Below are 13,458 nucleotides of genomic sequence, written 5' to 3' on the forward strand. Positions count from 1 at the left end.
CAAACGTTTACAAAATGGAGTCCCTTCTTTCTCGCCTTCTGTATGCTGAACCTTTCTTGAGGGTTCAGGTTCATTGTCACAGAGATCTATTTTTGTACTCTCAGCTCTTCAGAAGTCTCCATAGGTGTTTATTTATTTATTTATTTATTTAATTTATTTATTATTTTTTTTGCGGTATGCGGGCCTCTCACTGCTGTGGCCCCTCCCGTCGCGGAGCACAGGCTCCGGACGCGCAGGCTCAGCGGCCATGGCTCACGGGCCCAGCCGCTCCACGGCATGTGGGATCCTCCCAGACCGGGGCACGAACCCGTGTCCCCTGCATCGGCAGGCGGACTCTCAACCACTGCGCCACCAGGGAAGCCCCATAGGTGTTTATTTAGAAAGAAACATCTTGTTAGAGATATGCTTCTGGAAGAATAACTAACTGGCCATACTGGGATAAATTAAGATGAAGTAGAAAAGACTGGACAGGGCAACCAGATGCTAGCAGATGAGGGTAACCAGAAGGGAGGGAGATGCAGGAGGGCTCTGTGCAGTTCAAGAGAGCGGGACAGAGCAGTGGCTTAGGTTGGGGGGTGGGTCTGAGAGAGCCTGAGCTGCAGGTGATGTGGGCACGCTCAGGACCCAAGAGAGGAGAAGATGGTGGGTTCAGTTCTAAACAGGTGAGGTTCCATTGCAGGAAACTCATTCAGGTGGAGATGTTCAGCCAATATTTCATATACAGAAGTGGTTCTCAGTGAGAACTCGGGGCAAGAGAGAGGAATCGTGAAGTCATTTGCAAGGAGGTGATGTTTAAAGCTTATGTGGATGAGAGGACCAAGTGGAGTAGTTTGGAGAGTCTGTGTCTAGGGCTGGTGTTGGGGAAGGATGGTCCAGGGGGGCAGAAAGCCTGGAGGGCAGCTGAGGGGGATGAAGGGGAGAGGACATGTTAGGTGTCAGTGCTTTTGAGCAAAGAGGGAAAGACTGCAACAGGCCATTGGCTTTGGGGAGCAGCAGGCTATGGGTGACCTTGGGAAAGCTTTTCTGGGAGTGAAACAGCTACCAGTTTGCCGGCCATAACCCAGTGAGGAGTGGGCAGTGGGCCAGTTCTTCAGTTAAGTTTGGTGATGATAAAACAGAGACTGGGTGGTAGGTCAGGGTTGGGGAAGAGAGGACGCAGTGCAGGAAAGGATTAGTGTAAAAGGATCAAAAGACAAAATCCCACACTTCACACCCCTTAGGATGGCTGTTATTAAAAAACAAACAAACAAAAACCCCAGAAAATAACCAGTGTTGCTGAAGAGGTGGAGAATCGGAACCCTTTTACATTGCTGGTGGGAATGTAAAATGGTGCCCCTGCTGTGGAGAACTGTATGGTGGTTCCTCAAAAACTTGAAAATAGAATTAACATACGATCCAGCAATTCCACTTCTGGGTATACACACAAAAAAAGCGAAAAGAGGGACTTGAGCAGATATTTGAACACCAGGGTTCATAACCAGCATTATCCACAAGAGCCAAAAGGCAGACACAGCCCACATGTCCACTGATAAATGCCTGAGTGAACAACATGTGGGCTGTGCTTAGAATGAAATGTTATTCAGCCTGAAGAAGGAGTGAAGTTTTGCCCCATGCTGCAACATGGATGAACCTTGGAGACATTATGCTAAGTGTAATAAACCAGACACAGAAAGACAAATACTGTATGCTTCCCCTTTATATGAGGTACCTAGAGTAGTCAGCTTCATAGAACCAGAAAGTAAAAGGGTGGTTACCAGGGGCCGGGCAGAGGGAATGGGGGGAGTTATTGTTGAATAGGTTTGGAAAGGTGACAAAGTTCCGGAGATGGTTGGGTAGTTACGGTTGCACAGCATCGTGAATATATTTAATACTGCTGAACTGTACACTTCACGGTGGTTCAGATGGTAAATTTTACATGATGTGTATTTTACCACAATAAAAAAAAGTTTCCTTAAGCAGAAAACAAAATCCTGAAAGGAGACCAATTTTTTTGACCATTGGGAGGAAGAATTAAATGAAAGTTGTCTTATACTTTGATAAATACCTGCCAGTGTTGGTTTCCTTCATTTAGTTCAGAACGGAGCTTGGTTGACCAGCACCAGCAGGTCCTGCCCAGAAGCTTCTCGCTCAGAGAGAACATGGGTTGTTCTGAGAAGTCCCTAAAAGAAGGCTACAGTTACGTTTAGTTTCAGACAGGATGTAGTTGGGGGGAAGAAGGAAAATCTTTTCTTGAAAGCAAACTAAAATACTTGCCAAGATGTGAGGTCTTCTCTCCTGAAACAATTAAAAAATATCATAAACCCCTGGAGAGGGGAGGGCACACTCACATTCCCTGAATGCCTTATATCACCCCCAGATTAAACCTCTTTAGCACTGAAGTCCTTTCTTGGGATCCAGTTGAACAGAAGGCATTTTAAACAAATAGAAAAATGTTTTACGAAAGACATATATGATTTGTTTTTTTAGCAGTTGGGGTCTTATGCAAAGTGTGTAAGTACTCTTTAGGAAAAACATAGTTTGTGCTACTTTCTTGTTTCTCTTCACCCTTAACGTGGGCCGTTCCAAAAGAGCGTATTCTTGAGCCTGTAATCTGAACTATCTTACCCACCCATGATGGCTGTGTTGTAATTAGGAGGTAAAACAACCTGTGTGACTGAGTAAGCATGTATTCTCCTGTCTGGAAATGCCTGGAATTTTCTATCCTGATTGATTTCATCTGGTATATGTTATTTAAATGTGTCCTGGTGTTTGCTTCCTTCTTCTGTACCAGAGAAAAATACTAATAATTACTCATTTTAAATTTCCTGTAACCCTCGTTAGAAAGAAAGAGAAGGAAAAGTTGGCATAGTATTAATAGCCAATACTGGTGGAGTTTTGCGTTTGATTTTTTTTTTGAAGAAGGCATCATCTCCTGATAGTAAAGGTAAAATAATTTACTGGACACAGTCTTCTACCCTGCTACTAGCATATCATTTGGGGCACAGTATTTCTTTTCAAATTATAAGCTGCAACTTTTACATAAGTTCTACTTGTGAAATGGCTTGTGAACTTTCTCTTTTATTCATTTCATTGCAAAGTATCTGAATATTTTTTTAACATCTTTATTGGAGTATAATTGCTTTACAGTGGTGTGTTAGTTTTTGCTTTATAACAAAGTGAATCAGTTATACATATACATATGTTCCCATATCTCTTCCCTCTTGCGTCTCCCTCCCTCCCACCCTCCCTATCCCACCCCTCTAGGTGGTCACAAAGCACCGAGCTGATCTCCCTGTGCTATGCGGCTGCTTCCCACTAGCTATCTGTTTTACATTTGGTAGTGTATATAGGTCCAAGCCACTCTCTCACTTTGTCACAGCTTACCCTTCCCCCTCCCCATATCCTCAAGTCCATGCTCTAGTAGGTCTGTGTCTTTATTCCCGTCCTGCCTCTAGGTTCTTCATAACCTTTTTTTTTTTTTAAGATTCCATATATATGTGTTAGCATACGGTATTTGTTTTTCTCTTTCTGACTTACTTCACTCTGTATGACAGACTCTAGGTCCATCCACCTCACTACCAATAACTCAATTTCATTTCTTTTTATGGCTGAGTAATATTCCATTGTATATATGTGTCACATCTTTATCCATTCATCTGTCGATGGACAGTTAGGTTGCTTCCATGAAAGAGTTCCTCAAAGCCATACAGCTGAAGCTGCACATCTTACATATTTTGTTAAGCAGCATGTTTTATCAGAGATGATGTAATTCCACAGTGAAAGGCTGACTGCAGGCTGGTGGATTAGCCGGAAACCGAGTTCATTTCAGGCCCCGGGTGAGAAAGCAGCTGCATTCCCTCTCCTCATGCCTGGCTCTCCTGGCAGTGGTGTTGACTCCAAAACTTTAATCTTTTTTCTTAGTCTTAACTAGAGTCCCACGAAGGTGGAGATTTTCATTACACATTACCCTTTAAGGTTGAAGCATCTGTGATTCTTTCTTCTCAGTGTGAAGGAAGCTGTCAGCAAAGCTACTTTAAAAATGTCTCTTGTTGCAAAATACCTGGACAGAGCCAACCTAGCTTCTAGGCTGGCGAATGCCGCGGCCTGCTTTGTGGCTTTGATTTCTTTTGTATCTGAGAAAACCGCTTTCCCAGAATCAAATGGGAACTCTCTTCCAGAGGTGACTTGTGGAGCCTCTTGTTAGCCTGGTCTGCCTTGGTTTCTGAGATGATCACACACCTGTTTAAACTCTGTTTTCAAATGCAGTTGCACCTGTGACCACCCAGCCGTGGTACCATATGTGGTTTGCGTTGCAGAGTCCCCAAGGAACGTGGTCCTGCAGGCTCGTCCAGAGCCAGGCTCTCTGGCTGAGGTCACGCCTCAGGGTGTGTTTGATGTGGCTTTTCTCCTTGTGTCGGTGCCCAGAGTCCTTCCAATAAACACAGACAAAATGAGACAAAGCCTTTGCACTTTAAAATCGTCAAAACTGGTTTTAGACTTGAGACTCTCTTTGCCGGTGTGTGGGTTAGCCCTGTTTTGTGGTGGCAGCATGTCTTGTGAAGACCACATTCCATGGGCTTTCTCACTCCCCTATCCATTACTAAGCACTTGCTGGGTATACTGCACCGAGCTTGGTAGCGTACCGTAGATGTTCTTGGCCGAATTTCAGTTTACCAGGTGTTAGTGTTTTATCTAATAGACTTTCTGTTTCTTTCTCGAGGAGGTTCCCCTTGCTCTGCTGGTTTAGCCAAGTCCCTTCCCCTTTGGCCCGGCCTCAGGTGATGTCATGTGTACCTGAAGTCCCGGGAGAAAACACAATATAACAGGCTTGGGTTTCAGTTTGGAATTCATCTTTACTTTTAGCCTTCTGCTGTGTAAAGAAGGACGGATAAAGTAAAAGTCACCTTTCTCTGAACACTGAAATTGAAATTTGTCTGAAAACATTCAGGGAGGTTTGAGCTGTGTTGACACTAACTCTTTTTTTTTTTCTTTCCCAACCAGTGTTTAATAAAAGTCTTACTAATTTCTTGGTCCTGTCTTAGGCAGTGGAGGACAGAGACTAAATCACACTCCTTCCTTAGGGAAGTGCACAGACTCAGGCCAGGGGAGAGGAGTCTTCACGTTTACAAATGATTTTGTCATTTATCATCTCTTCTATCCTCGGAGCAACTTTATGAAATGCATCATTATTACCTCCTTTTACAGTGAAAGAAATTGATGCTCAGAGGTGTTTACTGAGGTGCCATGTCTGACGGCAGAGCTCATGGTCTTTTCACACTTGTTCTCAGGTGGCCACTGTTGGGAGCTGGGCCCGGGAGCAGGACCCCCTCAGCCTTCCTGCCCTTGTCAGTACACATATGTGGTGGGAAAATGGTCTGCCTCTTCAGAGAGGAGAAGGTGGACCAGAGATGACAAGTACTCAAGAAAGACTAAGCAGGGCAGGATGAGTATAGATGGGGGTAGCTGAGGGGAGTGATGGTAGGAATAGAGCTCAATTCGGACCACATCCAGTGCTGAGGTGCTGCGTCTGTGGGACACACATGTGGGTGACCAAATGGTACAGCTGTGTACAATGGTAGTGTGGGCTTTTCAGATGCATCGGGCTTAATGGGGCCCCAAAGCTCTGTGTGGAACCATCCTAAGTGCTGTACTGTGTCCCCATTGTACAGCTGAGGAGATAGAGGCGTGGAGAGGGTAAGGCACTTGCCCAAGGTCTTCGGATAGTAAGAGAGGGTCTTCTGGCAACACCCATACTCCTTGCCCTAGCCCTGCTTTGTCGCCTTGTGACTGAAGGTCAGCTTCTGGTACCCCAGCAAGCCTCATCCCATCAGGGCTCCAGGTACCCAATAGTTGTAGATTAGGAACAATGAGACCCCTACTTCTTTGGGGACATTGAAGCCTGTACCTAGTACTTCCCAGAGTTTTCAACCTTTAGGACAAACTTTAGGCTCAAAAGAAAGATTCTTCCTGCTTTCAAATACTGCTGCCTGAAGGAATGGTTGGCTTGATCATTGGATAACAACACTATTTTTGGTCTGGTATGTCCAGAGGTATTCTGCTGCTTCACTTTGATTGGACACCTCTTCTCAAAAAATGAAAAAGCCAGAGCTTATGTAACGAGGGACCTGTTGTCCAAATGAGGACCAGGTCATTTGTCTCCTAGATTTGACACTCTGGCTGTCATGTAGGCCCCAAGTGAAGTAAAATGTGTATCCCTGGTTCCTGGCTCTCTCAAGGCACATTATGTGTGGCCTGGAGGGAACAGATCTTGTACTAAATACCGATTGGATTCTGGCACCTTCAAAGGCAAGGATCTTCTAACGTGAAGACACTGAAATTGAAGACAAAGGAAGTAAAGAAACTACTATGTACTCAGTGATGATCACAGTGACCTGTTGTTAGCCTCATTTTACAGATGAGGAAACTGGTGTTTAAGTTCATTGCCCAGGTAGTTTAGGGGATTTCTTCAAGGTCGGTGTTGTGGTTATTTCAGTGATGAGGAAAATAGAGCAGAATTAGTCAGTGTGAGGATTTATCTCAGAATGTTGTCATGAAAGCGAAGAAAAGGCCACACTCTGTTTAGGTTTTGTTACTGAGTATATTTTGGTTAAAACACAGTGAATTAGAGGATCTTTGAATCTGTGGATTGTGTGTTTCATCCAGTGCTGCCTTCATGGATGACACACGTCAGCTGAGCCGGTCATAATGAATTACCCGTCACATACGCACTTGCTCAGTTCAGAAGGAGTGCAAGAAGAAATATCAGTGAGAAAAGGCTCCACAGCTCACGGTGCCACTTTGGGCGTGAGGGAGCACCCAGGAGCATTACCACTGCCAGTAGACAAGAGGGTTCTGGGGAGGTGAGGATTGACGACATGCTCAGGGTGTGAGTCCCTGCCAGGGTAGGGCCGCTGTCACAGGCACATCACTTATTCACGTGCTTGCTTTGAGACTCGAGTAGTTTTGGGGACCCGCCCCCGCCCCCCATGGAATAAACAGGGAGTGTGGGATCCCAGCAGCTGCCCTGCCGTGGTCCAGAAGAATCTGTCGTGGAGGGTGGGGGTGGGGGGAAGAGGAGGAATGCCTGCACCCGAGGTAATCCTGCCCGCGTCCCAGGTGAGGTGGAAGGCTGAACGGGGTCCCTTCTCTTTTCCCTTTTTGTGTGCATTCTTCCCTTCGTGTGTCCGTTGAACTCCGTAGGTGGTAAGGTGGTAGGTGGGGTGCGTTATTCCGTCGTTCCTTGAGCAGCAGGGTAGCAGTCTGCAGTGCCAGCAGGGCCAGCCTGTGAGCCCCGGTCCTCACACTGTCTCCCAGGGGCTGCCAAAGGAAGCTTGATAGGCTGCTGTTTGTTTTGAGAATTAAGAAGTTCTAGTGTTATCTTGTGTTGTATCCGTGTTACACATGAAATTTAGAGAGAATGAGGCAGTGTTGATAGTGGTTAAATATGTGCTTTCTGTTATCGGTTCACCTTGTCTGTAAGATGGCTTTTCCTAGAGCTTGCCAAGGCTGTGGCAGCAGGATCAAGGAGGAAGCACCGATCACGCGCCTCTTTCCATCCACAGGAACTCTCCTTTACGATGGCTTGGCCACTTCTCCCTACACTGTGCACAGGGCTGAGTTGGCCCCTCTCAAAACTGCTGTTAGATTTCAGACTGGCAATTAAGGTAATGTTTTCAGGGAAAGCCTAATCCTAACCAGACTCTCTCTCTAGCCACTACTCTTTTGATTACACACAGGTGGAAAAAAACACATTTAATTGTTTCAAAGATTATTATATTTTTGGTAAATTTATAGTAAATGGGGGCGGTTAATAAAGGGCTATTTTATTCTCAGCTTGTGGTTTCTAATTACATCAGTTACAGCTTAGCCTTCCTCTTCACTAGCGTGCAGGCATGGACTGGAAAAGAATGAGCTAATCCTTGATAGATCAGGTGGAATAAAGATCTCCATTCATATCTTTACCTTTTATCCCTTCTTCTGAGTGCCAAGAATTAATGCTGTTTGAAAGTACAAGCTGAACCTGCCAAGCTTCGGACAGCTAAGATAATCCTAGTTATTTTAAATGTTAGTGAGAAGGGTAGCAGTTCTACTCTGGAAAAGAGTCCTATTGTGAAACATCAAATATCTGCTAAGTGGTATTGATTGGACATGATTTTATTTCCAAACACTATGGTTATCATGAAGCGGAAGAATTCATTGTTTAAGACATTTTCATCAGCTTTTCATCAGACTCTTAGGCTTGCAAACTCGAGGAAACCAAAGAGACCTGTCAGTGTCTAGGTGAAGAGTTGCTAACAGTTGAAGAATGCCACTTGCATTTTTTATTTTTAAAATGGTTTCTTAGTGGGAGCTTAATAGTGTTTAACATCTAGAGGAAGAACAATTTTTTCTCAAGCACGAATATCCTGTTTCTCACATCACTGGAAGAGAATTGTTCGTTCCGGTCCACCGACTCCCAACAGATCATTCAAGTTAAAAGTCAGGGGTCTTTGCAGTGTCAAAAGATTTAGCAGTTAGATTGGGCTTTGTTTTGTTTTTTAGAGAGGTGGGTTTGGGGGGTGGGCGCAGTCTATAATATTTTCCAAAAAGAATATTGGTGGTTAGATGGCATCACTGAAATCATCTTTTTTTCCCCCTCAGCACTGGTAAGAGTGATTATGTGTAAGGTTTCTTTGTTTGTTTTAAAATAATAATGAAAGACCGTTTAGCTGCTGTAGACAAATAGGCTAGTAGAGAGAAAACAGATAACAGGGTCTGCTGGTTCAAACCAGGGTCAGCCTCAGAGGTTTACCCACCTTTCGTTGTAACAAGAAAAAAGATCAGATGGGCACTTTTTCCTTTTTTTTTTTCATTTTCTTGCTTTTAAATCTCTACTTTGGTCTCCAGGAGTCATTTCTTCCATTTCTGTAAATACTGGGAGCCTAGTGATGATTACAGGGTAGCATAATCCTGAATTGTCTGTTGCCTGTGAAAGCTTCCTGTCCCCCGTCCCCAAACCCCACCCCCCAGTGCCGGAGCAAAGCACTCACGTCTTCGCTCATGCAAATAGTGGTGTGCTGAGCATCGCCCGGCCAATTATTCTTTCTTTCTTTGGGTTTATTCCCCAGAGTGGAATTACCAGGTCAGAGGGTATGAACAGTTTTACGGTTCTTATTACATGTCACTAGGCTGCTGTCCAGAAAGATTGAACCAATTTCTAGTGCTACCAACAGCGTATCTTTCCCCACAGTCCCGTGGACAGTAGGCATTAGCATTTTTACAAAATAATGAAGAGGAACCTTTTGAGTTGAAATTAGCCCTTCTGCAGAGCTCATTAGAATCAACACGCAAAAAAAGAGAATTTTGGCTTTTTAATTTTTAATTGGTATAAAGTGATTTAAAATGATCGGTTGTTATTCTTCCCCCCAGTAAAGTTTAATGAAACTGCATTTAAATGAAGAGGGTACCTTCATCTTTAAGGATGATAGTAAAATAAATTTTGGACATTAGTCACTAAGATAAACACTAAATCTTTGATGCACTTGGAACTACTTTTATGAGGTGCTACACAAAATGAGTTAAACAGATACTGTCCCTAACTTCAACATTCAGAGACAATGCTAAGCCTTTAACAAAAGTGAAATGAACATGGATTTAAACTTTGAGTGGAGAAAAGCTTTAAGAAATACAGGTATTTTGCAAAACAGGTTGAGTTCATTTATTTGGATCTTCTCTGGAGTGCAGTCATGCATTAAGTATGCTTGGAGCCTCCCTAGTCTATGCAGGTGACACCCTCTGCACATCTTCACACCCTCAGGTCAGAGGAATATTTTCCAAGAAAGTACCTACAAGGCAAGTGAGAGCAGAAGGGGGGCTCTCCCCAAGTCCTTTCTTTTGCAGAATTCCCACCCCTTGCTTTTTCAGTCACAAGTCTGGCCGAATGGGGGAGGCAGGGTGTTTGTGGCTGGGCTGGGAGCACCCCTAGGTCAGCTGTTAACTGTAGGCAGAAGCTCAGAACATGTCTGGAGAACGCTTTGCCTATTCCTTTATAGCCTCTGCATGAAGTTGACAAGGGTCAGTTATTTTACCTCCTCAAACTAACACAGAGATTAGGACGGTTCAGTGGCCAGTGACTAAATGTGACACCCAAGGGTGGGGATGGTGCAGGGGTGAGAACAAGCCAGGAGGTGGGGCTGACCAATGTTGCACTGCCCTTGGCAGCTTCCACAGGGCCTCCTTTGTAAAAAACGGGAGAACAATTCTCTCAGTGAATGGTTTGAGGGTTTAATTTACATACTCGTTAAAGTAGGTGACATACAAGAAGTAGTAAATGTTCACTCCCTTCTCCATCTCTTCTGTACAGAGAACCTTCTGTCACTGGCTTGAGATGGGGATGAGGGTGGGCAGATGAACTCAGACTCTGGTTGGCCCTTAGTTGGCTCTCCATATCCTTGTATAGTCACAAGATGTCAGAGCAGAGTCTGCTCTCTGTGTAGATACAACATCCTTGGGCATGTAACACAGTTCATAAATTATCTTGGATTTGCAGGGAAATTTAAATCCATATAACAGCTCAAATTTAGTAAGAAGCCTTAATGAACAGTGAGAAAATGAAAGCTTCAGGTTTTCTAGGTTCAAATTAGTACTCTTTTTGTTTAACTTAGTAAATCTAAACACATATTGCCAATATCAAAAGTAAATTTTGGGCTTCCCTGGTGGCGCAGTGGTTGGGCGTCCGCCTGCCGATGCAGGGGACACGGGTTCGTGCCCCGGTCGGGGAAGATCCCACATGCCGCGGAGCGGCTGGGCCCGTGAGCCATGGCCGCTGAGCCTGCGCGTCTGGAGCCTGTGCTCCGCAACAGGAGAGGCCACAGCAGTGAGAGGCCCGCGTACTGGAAAAAAAAAAAAAGTAAATTGCTTGTCAGGAAATTACCTACACTGTTTTCCAAATTTTTTAACTTACTAAGTTTTCAGAACATTCCTTTCCTAATTGGATATTGAGGTAGGTATCCCAAACTGTCCATCTGTCTGTCCATATGTCACATTAGAAGAGCGGGGCTTTCTCAGATAATTTGGTCCAGTGGAGTGGTTAAAGATCCGCTTCTTAAATCCCAGCTCTGTTCTTTTATTTCTGTGTGGTTCCACTAGCTGCAGCAAACCTCGAAACCCATAACAAGCGTAAATAGTGTTGTGTTGTAAAAAGGTCTCTTTTCAGCATGGTAATATACCTTATTAAATTCCAAACATAATAAGTATTGATGGCAAACACATCAGGACCCAGTACAGCTTCTACTATGATTTAGTTCTCTACAAATGACTTCAGCACTCAGCTCCCAATGCATTTTGCTAATTACATCATAGATTTCCCTATTGATGAACACAAGCTGAATTAACACAGGGGCACTAATGTACCCTTTCACCATTATTGTTGTACAAGAAGCCGTGGCAGATGCTGGCAGTTAGTTACACAAACATTAGTATTAACGATTGGCCATTTGGAATTGGTGACAAACTACTGCCCTGCGGAATCCTGAGGCTGAAACCAATCAGGAAGTTAATGAGGAGAGAAATTACCACTGCAGCTTCCCCTTAATTACATTCACACTAGGCAGGAAGGGAGTTCTGGGGGTGGATCTAAACTCAGCTAAGGTTAAGAAGGTCAGAGACCCCTTTGCTTAAATTTTGTATCTGCTGTGGCTTGTAAGGTTGCAAAAATTGTTCAACACATTATTACTTTTGCATCCTTCATATTTAATGTCAGATTCCTAGTGGAGTTTTATGTTTATAGGTTTGCTGTTAAAACCTTTACCTGACTTCTGTTTTAGTGTTGTATAATTCAGTTTCTTTTAATTTTTGGATTTTTTAAAGTTTCCTTCCCATTTACTGCTTTTGACTTTTTAAAAGTTAGGTATGCTTTTTAAAAGGTATGTACACCTTCCCCCAAGTGTTTGTTTCCCTCTGTCCAAGAGAACTAACAGGAAAATTGATAAGCTATCGCTTTCACTTGCTAGCTACTGAGAAACTAAGGTTACCTGTCAAATGGTGGAAATACAGGGGTGGGGTCTTGCTTGGGGTAATTTGTCAGATGGATCATTTGACAAGACTCGTCAAACTATTAGCATCGTTTACATAAAGGGGTGGGGCTCAGTGAAGGGTGGAAATAGTATCCCCAAAGAGGGGGGAGAAGACTGTTTTTTGTTTTTAATGAACATAAAATTGAAACTCTGCTACTTAACTTGCCTCTTCAATTAAATAATACTGTGCAGAAATACTATTTTTTATTCTAAAGAAGCACTGGGGATTTTAATGAGTGTCTATGAAAACACTTTCAACTCCGAATAGAAATTGCAGAGCGCCTTTTTCTTTGTTGGAACCTAATTGCACGGTGAATGTAGAAAGACTAGCCACTTTTAACGCACTCTTCTCCGTCTCTCCCCACTTCCCAGTATTCTCGCCACCCAGCAGTCAGGATTGTGGCTTGGTTTCCCTCTCCACCAGCTCTTCTGTTAGTAACGACAGCTCAAAGGGAGTGCTCGAATGTGAGTCTGCCTCGGAGCCCAGCAGTTTTGCGGTCACTCCCGTCATCGAGGACGACGAATAATCCGGCACCCTGATGCCTTTGGCCATTCACCTGGAGTGGCAGGTTTATTCCGTTTATACACAGGGTTTGTTGTTAACATTTTGCCTTGACTCACACCAAGTTAACTGTTGAGAAGATGTTTGGTTTATCGCCTTAGAGCTTAGCCCAGAGGCTAGAAGACATTTGGAATAGTTTACTATCTGTGTCTACCGTCTGCACCAATTAAGTGCTTTGCTCACAAAGTTAAATATTAGTGTCCCTCATTTTTTTTATGACACTGGTTTACATGTAGTTTTCAAGAAATACAATAATTCACTCAAGTAAAGCAGTACATTTGCACCTAAATGTGTCAACTACTTTCAGTTTTAAAATGAAATCTTAGGTGCCTCAGATCTTTTTTTGAATTTTAGTATTTTAATAAAAGTGCTAAACCATAAATTTAGCCACGTTCCTGACTGGTGAGAAGAATAGAGTTAGTGATTATGTTAGAAATCTGCAGAAGGTTAAATAGAAATAGTGTGTGTGTTTGTGTTGCTGTTAGAAAAGCCTAGCCCCGACCCCATCCCCTCAAATCCAAAACGTGACTGAAACAGTCAGAAGAAAAAAATTAATGACTTTAAGAATTGCTACCTTTTCTAAAGGGTAGTTTGAAAACAATACAATTTAAAGTAACCCTAGTAATGCAGAGTTCCTGAGTGTTGTTTCTAGAAAAATATAAGAGTTTATGATGCACATTCTACTATTTAAAAAAATGGATGCAATCTAGATTATTTTGTAACCTTAGGTTGTAATCTGATTTGAAGATAAGTACATCTTTAAAAGTTACTATAGATTTCTGAGTTCATTTTTTGTTAAAAATTGCTAGTGCTGTACTCCTTACGTAACAGAAGCCATCCTGAAATAAAACTAGTCTAAAAAAA

General features: G+C 43.3%; 1 protein-coding gene across 1 annotated transcript in view; it reads left to right on the forward strand.

Moving 5' to 3' along the window:
* DMRT1 (doublesex and mab-3 related transcription factor 1) overlaps positions 1-13,458 on the forward strand; it is a 102,964-nt gene extending 89,506 nt beyond the window's left edge. Inside the window, exon 5 of the mRNA XM_024734279.1 lies at positions 12,405-13,458. Coding sequence (XP_024590047.1) covers positions 12,405-12,559 — 155 coding nt within the window. The 3' untranslated portion in view covers positions 12,560-13,458. The remainder of the gene's footprint in view (positions 1-12,404) is intronic.

The sequence above is a fragment of the Neophocaena asiaeorientalis genome, unplaced genomic scaffold (genome assembly GCF_003031525.2).
Source record: "Neophocaena asiaeorientalis asiaeorientalis breed wild unplaced genomic scaffold, Neophocaena_asiaeorientalis_V1.1 scaffold256, whole genome shotgun sequence".
NCBI lineage: Eukaryota > Metazoa > Chordata > Mammalia > Artiodactyla > Phocoenidae > Neophocaena > Neophocaena asiaeorientalis.